The sequence below is a fragment of the Aulonocara sp. 'chitande type north' Nkhata Bay genome, linkage group LG18 (genome assembly GCF_057382095.1).
Source record: "Aulonocara sp. 'chitande type north' Nkhata Bay isolate Kocher_YH1m ecotype deep benthic linkage group LG18, A_spYH_male_GT1.1, whole genome shotgun sequence".
NCBI lineage: Eukaryota > Metazoa > Chordata > Actinopteri > Cichliformes > Cichlidae > Aulonocara > Aulonocara sp. 'chitande type north' Nkhata Bay.
In genome coordinates this window covers 6,185,719-6,206,755 of record NC_141361.1, presented here as the reverse complement: position 1 = coordinate 6,206,755, position 21,037 = coordinate 6,185,719, and the positions used below count along the sequence as shown (strand labels likewise).

The window sequence follows — 21,037 nt, the reverse complement described above, 5'->3', positions numbered from 1 at the left end:
CGAAACGATCTTATGTGCTACACGGCGCCCGAAAATCTGTTGCACCGCTTGATGGATTGTCGGAGCATTACGGCTATCGTAGGCAGGAGCCTCGGGGAGTGATATGTACTGCGCTTCAACATAATATTACCATATTGTGTGTGTATAACCTCTTTTTAAGTTTTGTGGATATTATACATGGTTATGCTGAGGATATGTCGGCCAGTTTCCACTGGAAATGCCTTTTGGTTAAACTGTCAGCGAGGAATTTGCATTTGCACTGTTAATTTTTTATATAACTTTAATGCACTTAAAAAAGCTGCTTGTGTAAGTGAAAATACAATGATTTTTTGGGGGTTTTTTTTTGCACTAATAAAGTTGAGGAGTTGTAAAGTATTTTGTCTAGTGTCAATTATATCGTCAGTTATATTGTTATCGCAAATTTTCGAATGTATATCGTGATAAATATTTTTGGTCATATCACCCTGCTCTAGTATAAGTATTAGCTTGCAACCTTAACAAAAAGGTAAGTTTTTCCATTTTATGAATGTCCTCAACAACCTTCAACCAGTCGCCCAGAACAGGGGGTCAGTACAGAGCCACTTACCAGTACTTGCTTTTTTTGCAGCAGCAGTAAGAATCTTCAGGAGATATTTGTCATTGCTTGTTCATTCTTTGGGTAAGTCTCCTAAATAAAATGTTATGACGGACCGTTGTTTTGATTTAAAGCCTATAGTCTGTTCTATCTTTGATATAACATCTTCCCAAAATGTAGAAAGTTTTCGAAACAACCAGAATATGTGGGTGTGGTTTGCAGCAATTTCCCCACAGCTCGTCCAGCAAAAGGAACTTCCACCTATTTGTTGTTTTGGCATCATGAAAAATCGTACCAACTAAATTCTTGCCAGTAGGCAGAGGATGAGGTTGAAGTGGCAGTCTCACACATATTGTCCCATTGGCCAAAGTTTTTAAATAATAAACCCGGCATACATACAGACGTCCCTGTGAGCTCAGGCTTCAGACTACACACTGAGATTCAGACATTATGTTACTCCTGGTTCTTCATGATGCCAACATGAGAGCATATATTTCTACAGGCATCTCTGGAAACACAGCTCTCAACTCTCTCCTATCTGCTGTTCAGATCTTGTGGTTATGAGGGGCAGCCAATCAACATAAAACCAGCTTAGACAGAAGATGAACTGAGGGGCCCAGCGAGAAAGTACAAATAATTATTAATTTGTATTGTTAATTCAAAGCTATTCTATTAGAGACGAAGGAAATGGAGATGTGGCAATGGGCATATTAGGTCCCTTTAAATTATTATAATTCATACTGACTGTACTATATTTGTTGCACTCACAGTAATGGCTGCTGAGGCACAAAATTATTTTTTGGCAGGAAAAGAGTCACTGGGATTCCTGTGACTGTAGGTAATGGTTGCACTGGCCTACTTTGGATGAGCATTTGTGCTAAAAAGTCAGGGCAACGGAATGATTCGTCCATCCAACAAAGTCTGCAAACATTTTAATATCAGAACATTTCATAAAGAGAAATTTGGAACAATGCATTTGTTTAATGACCGACAGGCTTATGCTGCAGTCCATGAAGCCAGCATGCTGCTAACATGGCTGAGAGTGTAATGTAGGCTGATACAACATCTGTGTTTGTAAAATAGCCACATAAACTGCCTGCAGTTCAAATGTTAGATATGTACCACATTGAAATAATGGATGTAGAGCAAGTTGTGTGCAGTAAGAGGAGGGACGGCATTTACTTGAACTGTCTGCATCCTCAGCTGATGATGCTTCAGTATCCCAGTGTTTTATGGGGCTTATGAAGGTTGACGGCGTGCTGCTGCATCCTGAAAAACACAATGAAAAAGACTTGAGGTCATTTTCATCTTATATAAATTTTCATCTAAATGGAAATATACAGTGTGTCCTCTGACATTTTGTGTTTGTGAAGCGAGTCAGTGTTGTGATTCTGAATGATTCTGATGCTTAGTTTTATATTCGGCCTGAACTGCAGAAGAAATTAAATGGACTGAGGTAAACACATAGACGGTGATAGTGAAAATCTGCTGCAGGAAGCCATGAACGCCATTAGAGTTCCCACTGAATGAAAACAAACAGAAAGGTGGCTCAGAGCCAGCCGGGGTAATTGAAAGGTGTCTGTGATAAGGACGGAGGCTTTCACACAAGAAGCATCATGGGCTTTAAACTAAATGAACAGCTTTGTATTATTAACCCAGTCGCAGAGATTTTAAACTGAGCACAAAATCTTTTCCAAAGGCTGGCGAGTGGCTCAAAGTGTGATCGACTGACAGGCTGCCCACGTGTGTCCAGGTTTTACCCAGCCTCTACCCTACGACAGTTTTCCAAATTAATTATATTAATACGTAAAAATGAATAAGATTACGGCAAGCATATTCACCCACATCCTTTCTTACTTATAAGGGTATATTGAAAGTAACATTTCCTGGAAATCACTTACTTTTTTCAAGATGATTTGAAAATAAAGAAACTAGTAAGAAAAAGGTGATAAAAAAAATTACGGTGGCCCTTAGAGGACAAATGGACTGCAATTTAAGAAAACGCCAACAATAAGAAAAATCACACAAAACACAACGGATATGGGAAAAATGACAACGGAAATAGGAAAAAACACAAGGGAAGTGTTTCTGGTCAGACAATAACCCGACGGACCAGTTGCAGGCACCCAAAACATGGTAGGCGTGTTTTATCATGATTCATATAATACTGATGACAGATTTTTAGGCAAATAGTTAGGCTAAAACACGAGAAACCCCCCCCAAAATATAAATATTTCTGCTGGTGGTGGCCACCGAACATTGCTCTCTCCCTTTTCCTCCTGAAGGTTTTTCGGCTGTTTTTATTTTTGCTTCTGTCCTTGTCACTGCTGGTAGTATGGGACAATATTATCAAGAAACCAACCACAGGAATGAAGCTTTTCCCAAAAATGTGATTCTGTTAATCTGGACGTAATGTTTTCAGAAATGTTTCAATACACATCCAAGCGACTTCTTCGGTCACCTCACAAACAACGGACCTCACAGCCCATTGTTCATTCAGTGGGCTCGTTTCAGTCATTATGCAAATGTGCTGTTTATAAGGTTGAGAAACCTGCAGTCAGCTGAGACTGAAGAAGGCTTAACTTAAAAAGCTTAATTTCTTTGCATGCATAAAGAAATTAAGCTTTCTAATCCAAACCTGGTAATTTTATGTGATCTGAAACTTAAACAGCTTAAATAAAACTGACAGCACAAAAATTTCTGCTGTATGGATTTCCAACTGTAGTGTCAGCTGCCACCTCCTTCCTCATACGCAGACTTTATCACCTGCAGACTGTGCAGACAATTAACTGCTTTAAGACTGAGGGTCAAAATCACCAGCACACCCAGTCTCTCTGTTATTTTGCAAAAACCCCATGGTATCATTGAGCCGCTGTGAGCAGGGTTTGAACCTGCGCAGGGAGACCCTATTGGATTTCAAGTCCAACGCCTTAACCACTCGGCCATCACAGCTGCAAAGTGTAGTGGAAAGTGTGCAGACTTACCATATACACTTAAGGAAAACTGGCACAAATGTCTAGTTTGAGAAGGATGATGGTCCTGTGCTATCTGGGAGATGGTGAAAAAGTTATATATCATTATATACATATATGTGGGGATGTAACAGCGGTGCAGTCGTGACCACTGTTGCCTCACATGAAGAAGATTCACATGCGCTCCCTGTGTCTGTGTGGTTCTTCTCTTCAGGTGCTCTGGGTTCCTCCCACAGTCCAGACATGCTTGTTAGTTGAAATGGTGATTCTAAATTAGGAGTGAAAATCAGTGTGAATGCTTCTCTCTCTCTCTGTGTTAGTCCTGTGACAGACTGCTGACCTGTCCAGTGTGTACCTCACCTGTTGCCCCATGACAGCTGGGATAGGCTCCTGTGACCCTAATTTGGATAAGTGGAAGAAAACGGATGGATGGATAGTAAATGAGCACTTTTCCCCGTGAACCTTTTTTTTTTTTCTTTGTCAATCTTATAATCTGTACTGCTGGTGGATATAATGATATTTCTGCTTTTAGTGGCTATTATCGCTCATGGTAACTTATATCTACAATATCCCTCACACACATGCCATTTGGGGGAGTCTTCAGTAACTGCAGTTATTAATCGTTTCCAAAATGGTATAGCTATACCCCGTCAGCATGTGGAGTTTAATTCTTAAACTTATTGTGTTTTCCCTTCGTTTATGTCCATCCATCCTCTTCTCCTTACACACACACACACACACACACACACATATGTATATATATATATATATATATATATATATATATATATATATATATATATATATATATATGTGTGTGTTACATGTTATTACTTATTTTCATGTGTTTCATTGGCCACAGTAACGGCTCATTTTTTCTTTGATTCAGTTTTCCCTCCTGTGCTTTTGGGTCCACAACACACCGGCATCGGCCGTAACAAGTTGTTTTTGGGGCTTGGTACCCAATTTTGGAGAGTGGGGATGCCTGACAGGAGCTTGTGGTACTGAGGCAGGTTACTGGCAGATTCCAACATGGATTTTAAAATGCACAATCCTCTGTAAAGCTCTCACACCTTACTTTCTATATGCAGCCCTTTCCTCTCTACTCCATCTCCACTACAACTTCCACTTGTTTTGTTTTTGGAGTTTGGCTTCAGGAAGAAAACCCACCATAATAGATCACCTGCTGATCCCTGTTGGTCCCCAAACCAGTGACCCCATTTATTCCCATTTATCTGATGCACAAGTACCATTTGAGAGTTTTTATTTTGTAGCATTTCTTGTTAGAATACATTCACATAAACACTGACATATGAGCAGCAGCAGCAATTATACTGTTCATAAGCTATTAATGAATTCCTGTTAAACTATAACTATTATGGATCAACATTAAACTAGTCTGCAGTTTTATTACATGCCATTTTTCACTTTTAAGGCTTCCTGAAATGAAAAATTATTTTTTAAAAACCAATATTATGAGCTGAACATGGCTGCAAATTACAGAGAATCATATGAAATTAGTTGTGCTCCATGCAAGTAAAAGTGGTGTCAATTTCACCATTAAACTGAGATATTTCTTTTGAGAACAAAGTAATATTAAAGAAGCTAGAGTCAGATTAAATATGCAACTTTTCTGACTTCTTTGTGGGTAATTTTACTGCTTATTTTCCTAATTTTTACCCCAAGTGACTGCTGATTCTGGAGGGCACTGCAAAGCAAACTAAAAGTCATTAGAATAATGAAGAGTGCACACTAAACTATTGTGCATTAACCTTCCACCTTTCAGTTATATTAGGCGTGTGATGCCATTAAGTGGTGGGATGATATGAATGAGAGCCGTGAGATGGGATGTGAACGTAATGATGTGAGTCCTGTGCTTCTGAAGGCAGGTGGAGGCTGGAGGTGTTTTAATGACCTGCATCATCACAGCTAATGGGACCATTTATTTTCAGACAAAAAAAGAAGTTAATAACTGTTTTTCTTTGCGTCGTATCTACTGAGCTCTCGCGTCTTCCCACACTTGCTGCCATTTTCACGTTTTTCATCATCTTTCACTTGACATCCTCTGATATAGACACAAAAACACACCCTCGCTAGTCCACAAAGCCCTTCATTAACTCACACCCATTTGTGAATGAAATAGTAGACTTTCCACTTGATTTAAATAGAGGTTATCCAAGTTGCAATGTGACAAACTGTCTGCTTAATCTACCTCTAAAGTTTTACATGAACAGATCTACACGATGGTGTTGTGCAGCTTGAGCTTTGCAAAACAGGTGAGCAGATTTTAGAGAGCATGTGCATGTAGCAAAGAACAAATTGGTGAATAACTGGAGGGGATTGGTGCTGGGTAGGGGTGCACGGAAGTCTTTGTCATCCAACTTAATTATGTCAAAAAAGTGTTTGCAGTACAAACTATGATTTTTTTACATGAAGACAAAGGAGCAGTCATACCAAAGTGATAAAAAAGTGATAATGCACTTGAGCAGCAACAATAAGACAACCCCACAGTTCTTCTCGTGGCCGCCTGAGGCTGGATCCAAAGGAGAGTCAGTCGCTATAGATTGTACAAAAGTGCACAAAACATTCCTTAGTGTATATGTCATTGTATACCGGTATGCAGATGTGTTGAGGTCGACCTATCAAATATTGGGGCCGCACATCACCGGTGTTATAATCCAGCTGATTTCTGTACCTCGCTTTAGCCTCTCAGCCACCACAGGTTTTTCTGTCCTTGCACTCTTTGAGGTAAATTCATCAGTGGGTGCAGAAAGTGCAAAAGAAAATGCTGATGTTAGTCGTTCAGATGATTGCTGCCTGCACGCAAAAGGCCATAATGTTCTGGAAGATGCAGAACAGCAGAGGGAAAAAAAGAGAGAGAGCAGGAAGCTTGCGTGGCTTCGTATTGCACACTGCTTGTGTTTATCAAAGCTTAAGAAGGGAAGTTTCTCCATTCAGCCGGTGTTAATGAACCTTATTTAATAGAATAATGAAATTAGGCATGGCAGGGGGGAAGCAAGAAGCACCCGCTCACTGTCCGGTTTGTGTGTGTGGGCTGACAGCTGTGGATAATCTCATTTGCTAAGCATAATTAATGGCAAGTGGTTTCATTTACTTGTAATGTGGACTGTCTTTTCTCAAGGGCAAAGAAATATGAAAACTTTTTGGATTAATTTTCCTATCGACTGACTCGGTATAAGGAAGGAAATTTGTAAGAGTAGATTTTTTCTTATTTTATTAAAGCTCCTGCTCCTTTCTTACTTTTATACTTTATTGTCTTTAATGAGCCTCAGTACAAATATAAAAGAGGAAAAAAGGCTGGTCTTTCTTTTATGAGACAGTAAGTATGCCATTCTTGGCCAGGACTTCAGGGCTGTGGTTGTTCTGCTGTTAGGGTTTCCGGCTTGAACTTTTGTTGGGTTTCACTGCACGGGTTTGAATCCTGTTCCCAGTGGCTAAAGTTAAAATAATAATATTTATAACAGGCAACACTTTCTAAAGCCATGATTACCGGTGAGCACTGTGCAATTATGAGGTGTTCCAGAAAAAAACATGTTAATAGCTGGAAGGTTTGAGAAAAAACTTGAAATTTTGACTTAAGATGTTGTTTTTTCAGTAGTGGAGACACCTTCAATACATGCAATGCATGGGTGACCTTTAGGCTGATAGGAATGCAGCATGAAATGGTGAGCTTCTAACAAAATCCAGTTTAGTTGCATCAGTAGAAGTTTGTTTGCACGATGTGACCTCCAGATGTCCTCCTGATGCAGCAAGGAAAGAAAAAGCAGTCGTGCATTGAAGATTTTGGTCCAGGCTCTACAGCCTACATTCATCAACTATGCTACCACTGAGTGAAAATAGAGAAAATCCTGGACTCAACCATTTTCACCAGATAATCCTCCTTTCTGACTTACAGAATGATAAAACTTTACTAACCTGACTTCATTTTCATTCAGTATGGCCTGAAACTATGACCATAAATGCATCAGCTGTCTTCTAAAGTCCCAGAGAAAAAAGGTAGAAGCTACACCCACACTTTATGCTATTTATCTGTCCTACCCTCATTTTTTACTCTAAACAGCAGAACTAGTCTGTATTATCTTTCATCTGTGTTTTGCTAGCAGACATTAAAGTAATGATCCATTACAACTGCATGTGCCATTTGTCACATTGGAGCAGTTAAATAAACTGACATATATCATTGTTTTTTTAGATTTCCTCACAAGTTGCCTTTACATGCAACATTCAAGCGCAGGTTACGGCGCTGGACTGGAAGCTCAGTGAGGGAATGTAGGTCCAAATCAATGGACCTGCATGGAGACAACATGTGACTTTGTAACCAATCAAATGTGCAAGCTGTTTCAAAAGTATGTTAATCATTATACTGTATTTATTAATTATATTATTGTAATCACCAATATATTTTTTATGTTTCTGTAATTTTTAATAGTAAAATTTAATTATTGTTGTTATTCATGAATTATCAAATGTACTATTTCACAAAACAAAGAAAAAAAAAATAGAAAAGCACTTTGTTATTTTTGATTAAGATGATAATTTGAGTAAGTTATTTGTAATAACTGTAACTGTAATGTAAGTAAGTTATTTACTTACATTCGTGAACAGAAAAGTTTGTTTTAGTGGTTCAGTGTACCGGCTGAAGTTTAATTTAATATGAGATGTTTTAACCGAAGCAGCGCAGTCTTGAGTTTTGGTGCTGGGGCTAAAGTTGTGATAACTGTCACTGTCCTTTAAAATGCTGAAGAGTTTGCAGTTCTTTTATTATCCAGTAGAAAAAGAGCGCTTCTACAGATTCCATTGTTGCCTAAGATTAGTTTTGATGTCTCTTTCTATGTTTCTTAAGATGGAAAGAGACTGTTTGCGTCTTTGAACGATGAAATGGATTTCAAAATGCTCCTCCTTAAAATCCCACCAATGTTCATTTTAGAGTTTGTTTATAGGAGATAAGAGAAGGTGTGCACAGTAGAGCTGAGCTCAAACATGACCTAATTCATTGCTCATTACAAGAAGAAACACTATAGAGTTGAGAAAAAATTAGATTTTCAAAGTAGAAAAAAATCCTTTTTATCTACCTGTGAGGAAAATCTGCTGTGATAACGCCTCCAGCTTTGATCAGCTCTCCGTTCACGTGTGGGCGGGCTGAGAGAGCAAACTGCTGACAGCATGTTCCAATGAGCTAAACATTTGCACACAACGCGCGCTGTTCACACAGATGCACACAAACACACGTCCCACACATACTCCTACAAAGTTACAGAAAAACAGCGATTAACGCACCAAAGTGAATGACAAACGTAGCACGGCGCTGTTGTCCACCAGCAGGTGAGTCACTGTGGTCAAAGTCTCTGTACAGTTCGTCACAGGGTTAAACAGCCATCTGCCTCTGAAGGCTCGAGCACACTGCGATTTCACTTCAGTGTGCGACGTCGATCTAAAAACCTGTAGGACGTTACGTTTGATGGATACAGAATTGGAAACTAGACGTTTGATGATATTACACATCATCATCATTATCCAAATGAGCTACGTCTTAATCAGCATGTCTCACGCTGCGTTTTGATTGGGTCGTTAGTAGATATAACCACGACCAAACATATCATCACAATCTTTTCAGGCTGTATTTGTAGATGCCTGAACTTAAAGCCAAAGATCTTTTTGACAAGTATGGCTGTTGGTGCACTACTTGCTTAAGGTTGCACCACTGGTCTGGACTTTTACTCAGTCAGTGCAGCACCTTCTTTCTTTTTTCAGCCATTCTGTTGCAGATTTGCTGCTGTGCTTGTGATCATTGTGCTGTTGCATGACTCAATTTTGGCCACGTTTTGACTGTCAGACAGATGGCTTCTCATGTGACTTTGGTATACAGAAGAGTTCATGTTTGCCTCAAAAACTGCAAGTCCAGATCATCACCCCTCCAAGGTCTAGCACAGTATTGCACATTGTCTGTGCAAAAGGGTTAGGTGGTTTGTTTAAATGCAGCTTTGCAAACCTAAGCTGTGCTGTGAAAAAGGTGAGATTCAGGTGGAGACAATGCAAAGAGACAAGTGAAAAAATTCACTGCAGAAATCAGTGGAAATGATTTAGTTGGTGGTGTCACAATACATGCAAAAACTAAAGCAAAGAAGCAAAAGGAAGCAGCTGTGATGGCCGAGTGGTTAAGGTGTTGGACTTGAAATCCAATGGGATCTTCCCGCGCAGGTTCAAATCCTGCTCACAGCGAAGCGCTTCTTTTTGGCACCATGTCCAGATTAACCCACGTACCCATGAGGTAGTGGGAAGCTGTGGTTCAGACACAGTATGTGTTGTCTTGTCACATCAACTAAGAAATCTAAAATCTAACTGGCCCCAAATAAAAATGTGTTGTCAAATCAGAATAACCATTTGAGGCTTCCTTGTGGGAACAAAGGTGTGAAGATACAGTGTTTCCTCCTCAGTAAATTATTTTAAATAGTTAAAAATGCAATGAAAACTTTTGGTATTATTAGATGTAAAACTACCAGTTTTCACATTTTGAAAAAAAAAGTGCACCACTGTGTCTTGATGTGTGCTCAATCATCCAGGTAAATAAATCCAAGACCATCTATGTAAAAGACCATCTCTGAACTGATGAGGGGGCCTAAGGGTACATCTTTCACCATCTTGCAGCTGTGAACTCTGTGAATGGTACTCATGGCTATTGATCAATGGTCATGACAGTTTGCATATTAATAATCAAGCAGCGGACCTCACAGCCCATTGTTCATTCAGTGGGCTGGTTTCAGTCATTGTGCAACTGTACTGTTTATAAGATTGGGGAAACCTGCAGTCAGCTGAGACTGAAGAAGTCACTTGGATGAGTGATGAAACGTTTCTCCCACTGCAAACGCTACATCCAGATGAACAGAATCAACTTTTTGGGATGTGCACCACTGTGATTAACTTTGTGGTTCTCCAACTGTGGGGCGAGGCCCACTGTGGGTGAGACATGGAGTCACTGCAGGTGACGGAGAACCAGGTGAAAAATATGAAAATATAAAGTTGAATTAATTTTTTAAGGAAAATAAACTGTAGCTGTTTCTTGATGCTATTGCTCTGACATTTGTTCAAATAAAACTCATGACAGAAACAATAAAAACTGGGTTTTGGGGCATTAACATTTTGTGGCTTCTGCAGTAAAAGTAATGTCTTTACTTTTACCCCCTAAAAGAATTAAACACACACAGTTACAGTTGTATCCAGACTGCTCTGTGTTAGCTTCATTAGTCAAGTCAAGTCAAGTGGCTTTATTATCATTCCAACCATGTGCAGCGGTACAGCACACAGTGAAACAACACAACGTTCCTCCAAGACCATGGTGCTACATATGACATATAACAAACAATCAACACAGGACTAGATAAAGTGCAAGTGTGCAAAAATTGCAAAAAATCAAAACAAAGAGAGTGCAACACCAGACAGAACAGAGCGATACAGACACAACAGTGCAACAGAAATGTGCAAAACACTGAGTATTGTGCAAAAAGTCACTTGGTGTCTGAAGGTATATGTGTGTGTGTGTCAGTCCAGTACCTCACAGTTCTTTGGTTTGGGAATTTTCTGACTGGTTCTTGATCTCATCCTTCTCACTCGAATTTAAGAAATCCTGGTGAGTACACCAAGCGTCAAATCTCCATTAAAAATGATAAACACATCTACAAAATCCAGATAAAATGCTTTTGGACCCTTTCTGCATATTTTCACTGATGATATTGAGGCAGTCAAGAAGAGCAGAAAGCACAAAGACAGTTTAAAATCTTTATCTAAAGTTTAATAAATAGCAGCAAGCTGACTGCATTTTTCCAAATGTATTGTGCTGGCTTTCAAACCCATTTTTCCATTTTGTCTAATTAAAACATTGCAGCTAAGTGTTTGCGATTTCACCACAGATCCATGTCAGATACCATTTTCTTCCCCACACAGCGAGAACAGGCTGCAAAGCTTCTCTCCGGCCTAAGTTTAGTTCAGTACGTCGTCTCATCTCATCGCACTCAGGGAACAAACGTCTGCTTTCAAATCAACAAGCTGATGATCATTATTTGGAAACGAGTGATGAAATTATTGCCTGAAACATACGGTGATGTGCAATGAAACTAAAACGAGAGACAATAACAGTGGCAGCAGTAATCTATGGCAGCCTGTTGCCTGCTTCCAATGGGCCTCGCTTCAGCTTTTAATGCCCTCGCCTGCTGACTCGCTGTCACTTCATCAGTTTGAATGATTAGGCGGTGCTTATCTCTCACTGTGAGCCGTGTTTGTTGGCTCACAGCTGGAGAATCGCTTAATTGTTTTGTTAGTTTATCGAGGCCCAAGTGTAGTCAGAGAAATGAGTGGGTTAAATCTAATGTTGCTGTCAGTGTAAGAAAGAAATATATCATTTTTTTCTGTAGATTAGACTTTTTTTTTATAAACCATCTGGCTAAAGTGTGCAGGGCGTCTTTATCTTTGGGCCACATTTGGTCTTAACTGGGGCCGGTTTGGGTCCTGACTTAATTTGTAATATCTGCTTGTTTTGCACTGTAGTTAGACATCCTCACCTGCTGTCAATCAGCTGATGCTCCCCGTTATTCCCCATCAGACTGTCTCATTCTCATTACAGTCAAGTTTTCCACCGTTTTCCTCGTGTTTCCATTTTCTCTCTGTGTATTTTTTGCATCCTGTTAGTCCCAGTCGCATTCCTTGTGATGTTTATGTCAGATTTTTGGCCCTTTTAACTTTTTGACATTAGCCTGGATTAAAGAGTAGGATTTAGTGCTTTTCCTCTGACTGCCTGGTCCTGTGTTTGAGTCCTCTCTGGGGTCATTGCACAGGGTAAGTCTGGCTGCTTTAACTCAGCCACAGGTCTGTACTACAAAGCAGGATTATCCAGGTGATTTCGGGGTTAACCCTGGGTGTTCGCTGTTATGGAGACGGTTTACTTCTTGCTATGTCATACTTACATCGCCATGGTTACTTATGCTGCAGATATAATCTCTGGAGCAGTGTTGTTGTGCTCTAGATTAAAGATCAGGTAAGAAATCACCGCCTACTGACCAATCAGATCTCTGGAAAATATCATCACCATTCCTTGTAGATGTCTCTGATCACTGTGCACAGATAACAGGAGAGCCTAAAGTTTTATTCTATAAGCATCTAAAATCTTTGTCTTCCCCTGAAGCACGTCTTTAATACATACACAACCTTTTTGTAGCAACTATGTTATTGTTCTTGTTCCCTTAAAATATGATCCTAAATTCTATCAAACTGGCATGTTGTCTCAGCCTACATTTCTGTGTCTATACAAATCAAATTGTAACAAAGTTGGGACTCTGTGTAAAATCTAAATGAAGGCAGAATGCGATTGAACCCAGCTGCTCAGGGGTCCTGTTTGTTCTGTTTGTTTCACGCTGCACCAAATGTTTTCAGCTGGTTTAGCATAGTTTTGTTGATGCAAAGCCTTCGACTAAAACACGTGTCGTTTGGATGGGAGCATATTCTGATGTAAAACCTGCATATACCTTTCAACGCTGATGGTGCCTTTCCAGATGTGCAAGCTGCCAGTTCCATAAGTACTAATGACCTCCAATACCAGCTGATAACAAGCCAAATGCTCCCTCTCCTCTTAATTCTAGAAACAGTGGCATCCATGTTTTTCGAACAGAATTTAACATTTTGTGACTTCCACTTTGCCTCAGTCTAGAGTCCAAGCCTCTGTTCTTGGACTCCACCAACTGTCAGGGTCTCTCAGTTTCCTGCTCTTCAGCCAACACACATGTTTCTGATTTGCTCATGACCTGCCAGTACTTGAGCACCTGCTCGAGCAGCCATTCTCTGCCAGATTGTTGTGGTGATCGGGCTCAGTCATGCTTGTGTGCTTCCTAACGTTGCCTTTTTTCTGCCTTGCAGTCTCGTGTTCGGTTGGCTGAAGACCTCCTCTTGTGTTTAGTACTCACCTGCTGTCTCAGGCTGGTTTGCTCCTCTAAGGAAAGGATTAATCTTCACTTACCTGCCAGAACTCAACAACCTTTACTTAAATCCCTGGAATTCTCGCTGCATCTCATCTCATTGCATTTTGTATTTACTCGGGTTATTGTTGTCAAATAAGAACATTTGTCTGATCATTTGAACCACGCAGGTGTGACAAAAAAACACGTAAGAAATCCAGAAGGGGGCAAATACTTTTTGCAGCACTGTCAGCCTGAAGTTAATCACATTTGCTATTTTTATTTTATAATTTACTATTAAAAGTGCAATTTAAAAATAAGAATTCTGGATTTTGCAATAAAAATATTAGTGACTATCTTATTCTGTCACTGCTTCAGCCCCACTGGGGATCAAAACTCAGCTGTCCTTCCAAGCTGCAGAGAAGATGGGACCCCTAACGCTTGCAGAGTTATGGCCACACTTTACCCGCTGAGCATCCCTGCAATTAAGTTAAATGGGCGCACAAACCATATTGCTAATGGTTTCACAAAGCCCAAGCCCCAGAGAAGTGTGGCGATTGAAGAATCCATCAGTGAAATTGCGCACTGACATGCCCCACTAAGTTTGACTGCACGATGGAGCTCACTTATCCAAAACGCATCCAATATACAAATATAGCCAAACACACGCCACGTCATGACACAGAGCCGTAGCAGACAGCAGCTGTTTGTCGCATGTCGGAGAATCATAATCCTCGCTAAAAGCAGGACAATCAAATCATTTCTCCAACGAGACTTTGCAGCCAACAAATGACAGTTTGTTAATTTGACTGAAAAGGCAACAGAAGGGGATTTTTTTTTCACAGCCAAATGGCAGTTTATTTTTACTGAAATGCCCCCAAAAAGTTCATCTGTATCCAGACAAAAAACAGATACAAATCCAGATTAACAAAGTAATTTCATTGCAGTCTGCGCTCAGAGGGTCCTCACAGCGTTTGCATCTAGAAAGTTCTTGACATGTTCTTGATTTTTTTCCCTCTTTAATCAACTCACTGATGTTTTTATTTCAAGGTGAACTCCGATGCAGCTGAAAACTACCCTGCTGGTTTTGTTGTCTCTCTGTTTCTGAGCTTTTTGCGCATCTTTTGACATAATTGTGCTTCCCATTATTTCTCTTCTCTGACTTTTACTTTGCCTCGCTTGATCTCCTGAAACTGCTGTAAAATATCTCAAAATAACCTCCTCCCTGTGGAGGAATATAGGTGACAGCTGAGTGCCTTAATCATGGGGACAGAAAAAGGTGAATAAGCTGCGAGTGCTGCTCCACGGGGCTGTGCTCATTTGCAGATTCAGGACTTTATTTAGGGGTCTACAATATGGTGCAGTACTCAGTGTCATGTGTGACTATTGATCTGTGTAATAAAAACAGATGTCATCGATATGAAACCCACCGGTTTATAAATTTCATGGTCCTGGATTTTTTTGGGATTTATTATTTTGTGTGTCTCCAGCCTTTCCCTCCCTCCGTCTTCTCCTTGTGTTTATCATATCTTCCTGTTTTATTTTGGAATTGTTTTTCCTTGTGTATCCCTCCCTGGCTTTCACTTCTTGTCTAATTGGGTCATCTTCTCCACCACCTTCACTCCACACCATAAAAAACTCTCATTAGGCTAAAACAGTCATTTAAATCAAAATATTTAAAAGGAACAAAATATCCAGCATCATCATTATGAGTTGGGCAAGAGAAATAACCCAAAGCAAGATACTCAAGTGTCTTATTCATGACTAATGGGAGGGTGGAGTGAGAGGTGGACCCGTGGATTGGTGCATCAGCAGTATTGGAGGCATTATACTCGGCTAAAGTGGTGAAGAGAGAGCTCCAAACATTCATCCAATCTTAAAAAATGACAGAAAGAGCAAAGCTGTGAATTCAAGTGCCTGAAATGAGTTTCCCTGTCTTTGAGGCAGGCTGACAGGCTGAGGACCTTGGACGCCCGGTGGGAGCTAAGAGAAGAACTACTCCATTATGTTGGAAGGAGCCAGTAGAGGTTTCTTGAGCACACAACAATAGGGAGGAGACTTTGGAGCAAGCCCAGAACCTGCTGGTGAGATCAGGCCTTGGGGGCCACGAGGGACTGTTCAGCGCTGCTGGGGAGAAGGGCGTCGTGAATATCCTCCTTAGCCTGCTGCTTTGGATAAGTTGATGATAACGGATCGATAGATGGATGTTGGATTCAGTAAGATTTGAAACTAATGACTAAGAACATAACAACAGTCCACATAACATCCAGTCCACCATGCAGTCACCAGCACCTTTTAGAAACGGGTCTGTGCTCTCACCATGATTTGGAAGGTAGACAAATGTGTGCGCGGAGCCTCGTGTTCACCCAACCGATGATGAAAAATACGACGTGAACCCTCACATATGGGTGGATGCGTAATGGCTGTTCATGTTTGAACCAAACTGTGAGGGAGGAATCGGCTCTGCCAAACTAGCCGCTGCTGCCAGTCATGTGGAAATGTTCCCGCAGAGTTCAGCAGCAGTGTTTTCTGAACTCTCTCACCTTTTAATGCACATAAAGACTTTATAAGAGACTTAAAGGAAAACGGGAAATCTCAGAAAAACATTCAACTTCCTTTTAAATTAAATTTGATGTTTCTGTAACACTGTAAACAGAAAAGGCTTGGTAATCCCATGTGATTACTTCCTCTTTTCCCCCTCCCCATTTACTTGTTTGAGTGACAGTTTGCTTATACATCCAGCTGTCTAGAAGCTCACAGTCTCAGAAGAACAGAGAAACTCAAACACTGCTGAATTACTGAGCGCACAGCAGTCGCACGACACGAGTCTCCCTCCTGCTGCGCGCTCACAGAGCTCCATTGTAAGTGGAGACGTTTGCCATTTGAGAAAAAGATCCCACCTTCTGTTTCTAAAATGACAGCTGGCATTAAAGTACAGCTCATTGTTGGATACTGTGGAAGCATTAGCTGAGTGCATTGTGGTCCGAAAATAGTGGGATTTGTGGGGACTAATGATTTTCTGGAGGCATTTATTTTTCGTAGAGGGCACGCTTTGATGCACAAAAAAGGCCAACGGGTCATTAATGAAAGTGGAAAAGGCTTTGCGCACTTTGAATAACTGCTGGATTTAATACCGTGGCCATCATGGAGTAATCTGCAGCATTTACCGAGGATTATCATGTGCAGAACAATGCCAGTGTAATCCTAAAAGGCTGACCTGTTGGTCAGACCACTGTAATTATGATTATCGGAGCTCATATCCTGATGAGACATTTATACTCACACGAGTAAACAGAAAGTGAACATTTTTGGCTGCACGTTGGGACTTCTTAGACACAGAAAGTGGAAAAAGGAGCAAACTGAAAACTTCATTGACACTTTTGAGTCACAATCGCCTCTGTCCTTCCTCACAAGTGTTTATTTTTTTGGCGATGAACGGAGGTGATGGTGTCGCAGTCGGCCGTGGCAGCAGCTGTATTCCTGTAACTCCTTCTTCTTGTAACATCTTCATTTTTGGCAGCAGAGGATCTCGTCTTTGGTTTCTTTAATTGATTAACATGCCTGAGATGCACCGCGCTGCCATGCTTGCATTGTTCACATTTTTGTTGCTTGATCAGCAGTTGGGTTTGGCTCATCCTGTGTTACAGCTATAAACGCTGATAGGAGCCCAGAAATGAATGAGCAAAAACAGCAAACAAACAAATCAAGCAGAAAGGGTTCTCCGGAGAGTCTGAACCACGGAGACAGAGAGGGAGCATACACCTGAGACTCTCTGCAGACATCCACCAACTGAAGATGACAATAATTAAAGCTGAAAACAACAATCACCAGGGCAGATATGTGAATGTCCTGACTGATGTCATGTGGTTAAATAGCAACTGCACCAATTTGGCTTTTTACACCAGCTCCTAAACCTCAGGAAGACTTTTTGTCATCAGTCTGACAGGAACATTAAACCTGCACGCAGACATCTCGCTGTTCTGTCATTCAGACACACGGATCTTAATAAAATCGAATCCAACACATCAACCAACAAATAACCAGTTATAAATACTCTTTAGCTCAGGCTATTTGCATTTGTTGCTATATATATGTGTTAGCATTGGCACTTCGAGCAGATTATTATGGTGATAAAAACACGTAAAGTTTTTATTCATGGGCTTAAAAATGAGCGATTTCCAGTGCTATAAAGATGAATGAAGTTTGCACAACCTGACTTAATCACTCAGAAACCAACTGGACCATAAGGGATGACTAAAGCATTTTTAGCATCATTTGGAGCTGAAGTTTGAGTTTGACTGCAGTTAATAAGATGAGATGATCCCTGACTTTTTAACTGCTCCAGAGGGAGAAACAATCCCAGTGTCTGCATCAGTGCTTCAATTTCCAATCCCAAAATAAGACTGATTCACATCCACCAGGTCACCATGGCCTACTTAGGGTCGGAGCTAGGGTTCGTTGTGTTCTAAGCAAATGCAAATATAATATAGCAATGCTTTTGCAATATGCTATATTAAATTTAGCAGAGCAAAGGGTCGAAGCCTTTTTTTTATTGATATATCAAAAATCCATTCCTCATAACAGGTTGTCAGTGACCCGCTTGATGTAGAGCCTGTAAAGTCTGTGTACCTTAAGGCGTCGCCACAGCAGAAGTTTGTACTATGAAGCAGGATCTTATCCGGATAACCTCAGGATCAATCCTGGGTTTTCTGTACTAGGAAGGTCATTTCTTACAGATTCAAGATCAACAGGTATGAAATCACTTTTATATTTAATCTTTATTCACACACCGCAGCTGAAAGAATACAAACTTAAACCTTCAGGAGCAGGGTACGCTCAGCGTTTATGTTTAAAATCACTGTTTTCCTTACAGCATGCTGTATGTATCATATAGATTGTTAAGCCATAATTTACTAAAATCAGTGAATGAAGGGCAAACGGTACCGTTGTCGATTGGCAACAGGTAAAAAAAATTTTTTTTTATATGTGATTCTAATCTGCATTTAAGTCTCTTTTACCCAGTTGGAACTACAGCTACTAGAAGACAGAACAAAAACCTGTTCAATGTAATTCATTTCACTTTGATGTGCTGACAAACTGAAGCAATTTCCATCACAGGGAGCAGTTACTGTAGACAGAAGAAACTTTTTCTTTAGATTGGCTAGGCGCTGCCAAGCCCACTCCTCTCATGTGAATTTGCAGAGTATATAACCAGTTTAAAAACTCAATTCACAGCTTGGGAGGAGAACATGTGGAGCCACTAAAGCCTGGCAGTGGTGGGATTCGAACCCACGCCTCCAAAGAGACTGGAGCCTTAATCCAGCGCCTTAGACCACTCGGCCACACTACCAGTGATTTCCACTTAATTTCCATCTGTTGGTTGGTTAAACCTCAACGAGAAAGCTCTATCCCTGTAACATGCTCTTAATATCCAGGTGTCCAGAAGTTTTAAATTCGTTTTTATTTACACCTTCATGTGGGATTTAGCATATCTAAAAAAGTCTCATAACAGCCCAAAAGGTCTGTCAGTGGTAACAACTGACTATTTCTGAAACTATGCTTGCAGCTAAAATTCAGTCTAACCCCCAAAATAACAAAACCAAGCCAGGACCCACAAACAAGATCCAAAAACAAAGAAAGACCCAAACAAGGATTCAAAACTCAGAGACAGCAGGAAAATCCCCACATAAAGACAGAGAAGCAGCGAAGGACAAAACCAAATCAAAGCTCAAGTTAGCAGAAAACCAAACACTTGAAATCATCACCAAACGCAGAGACTAAAGCAATAAGCGTTATTTTTCCTGTAAATGCTCTTCTTGAACTCACAAATACAGCAGGTGGACTGTGGTAAATTGTAAAACATCTCTTCCTAAATGCACTCGCTGTAAGTGATGTAATGTAATGCAGTAACTCTAACGGCAAAGCAAAACAAAGCCTGTGTAAGAATTTCATCAGTGGAGTAAAAAAGACCCAAGCTCACTGAATACTGCCACAAATAACTGTCAGCATCATCATCTGTTTCCCACATAAAGTTCAACAATCACAGCTGCTCGACTCACCTTTGCCTTTGCACCTCCTCCTCCTCTTCCTCTTAGACTTTCCTTTCAGGTCTGACCGCTCCATGTTTCTGCTGCAGGTCCCCGGTGCCATTCAGGAGATGTTTTTTCCTCTGTTATTATACTAGTTTGTCCTTCTGCTGCTTCTTCTCTTCTGCTGGTCTGAAACAAATGAATCAGAGTGCAGCTCTGCAGCGGGAAGCCCTGCACAGTGACTGACTTCTCTCTCCCGCTGCCGGCTTTAGGAGGCGGGCGACTGCTGAGGTTGTGACATCACGAGGAGAGAAAGGGCTGTGATTCAGCATCACTGAGTTTGGTGGCATCAGCTGGTGGTCAGTGGCACATTTTGTAAATCATACAGAGGCGCTGAACTAGTGTCTGAACGCTACAACCAAACATAAGCATCAGAATATTGATGTTAGGGGAGAAAACAGAGGAATATGAGTGTTTCTGAGAAAGATGAAGAACATTTGAAGCATGTGGTCAGAGGATTCAAAGTTATCATTTTCACCAACTAACCTATCATGCATGTCGTTGGACTGTGGAAAGAGAGCAGAGAAACCAGCTGTTTGAGGACTGAACATCACGTGAGCTGCTCCGCTGCACTGAACTGTTCCACATATCCTCTGACTGAGGTGCACGTGAGAATGTGGTCACACTGGACATCAGCCCGTCTCTAACCTGTGTGATGTCAGACTGAGCCAATGTGAGAGAAGCATCTAGTCCAAACATCGTCCCTGTACCCAAATCCTCCACCATCTCCTCATTGAACGACTGGCGACCTGTAGCCCTGACCCCCATCGTAAGCAAATGCTTCGAGAAGCTGGTCAGGGTCTTCATCTGCTCTGCACTACCCGACTCACTGGACCCTCTACAGTTTGCATACCGCCACAACAGGTCCACTGATGATGCCATAGCCCTGACACTACACACTGCCCTGTCACACCTGGAGAAGAGAGACACCTATGTGAGGATGCTGTTTGTAGATTACAGCTCAGCATTCAATACCGTCGTTCCCTCGAAGCTGGACAGGAAACTGCAGGATCTAGGACTGAGCAGCTCCCTCTGCAGCTGGATCCTTAGCTTCCTGTCTGACAGACGCCAGGTGGTCAGACTGGGCAGCATCACCTCATCCCCCATCACACTGAACACTGGTGCTCCACAGGGGTGTGTACTGAGCCCTCTCCTGTACTCACTCTACACCTACGACTGCACAGCCACTAACAGCTCCAACATCATTGTGAAGTTTGCGGACGACACTACAGTGGTGGGTCTTATCACCAACAGTGATGAGACGGCTTACAGGGAGGAGGTCAGCGCCCTGACCCACTGGTGTCAAGACAACCATCTCACCCTCAACGTCGCAAAGACAAAGGAGTTGATAGTGGACTTCCGGAGGTGCAGAGAAGTACACACCCCCATCACCATCAACGGCGCTGCTGTGGAGAGAGTGAGCAGCTTCCGGTTCCTTGGTGT

General features: G+C 41.2%; 1 protein-coding gene and 3 non-coding genes across 4 annotated transcripts in view; 1 reads left to right on the top strand and 3 right to left on the bottom strand.

Moving 5' to 3' along the window:
• The window catches only part of LOC147307848 (inactive double-stranded RNA-specific editase B2-like), a 37,428-nt gene extending 17,668 nt beyond the window's left edge, over window positions 1–19,760 (bottom strand). Inside the window, exons 1-2 of the mRNA XM_086272815.1 lie at window positions 19,565–19,760; window positions 1,757–1,843 (exon numbers count right to left, since the gene is read on the bottom strand). Of these exons, the coding sequence (XP_086128941.1) occupies window positions 1,757–1,843; window positions 19,565–19,655 (178 nt within the window). The 5' untranslated portion in view covers window positions 19,656–19,760. The remainder of the gene's footprint in view (window positions 1–1,756; window positions 1,844–19,564) is intronic.
• trnas-uga (transfer RNA serine (anticodon UGA)) lies at window positions 3,445–3,526 on the bottom strand. Its single transcript has one exon. It is a non-coding gene; the product is annotated as a tRNA-Ser (tRNA).
• Window positions 9,705–9,786, top strand: trnas-uga (transfer RNA serine (anticodon UGA)). Its single transcript has one exon. It is a non-coding gene; the product is annotated as a tRNA-Ser (tRNA).
• trnal-aag (transfer RNA leucine (anticodon AAG)) lies at window positions 18,774–18,855 on the bottom strand. Its single transcript has one exon. It is a non-coding gene; the product is annotated as a tRNA-Leu (tRNA).
• Window positions 19,761–21,037: the final 1,277 nt, after the last annotated feature.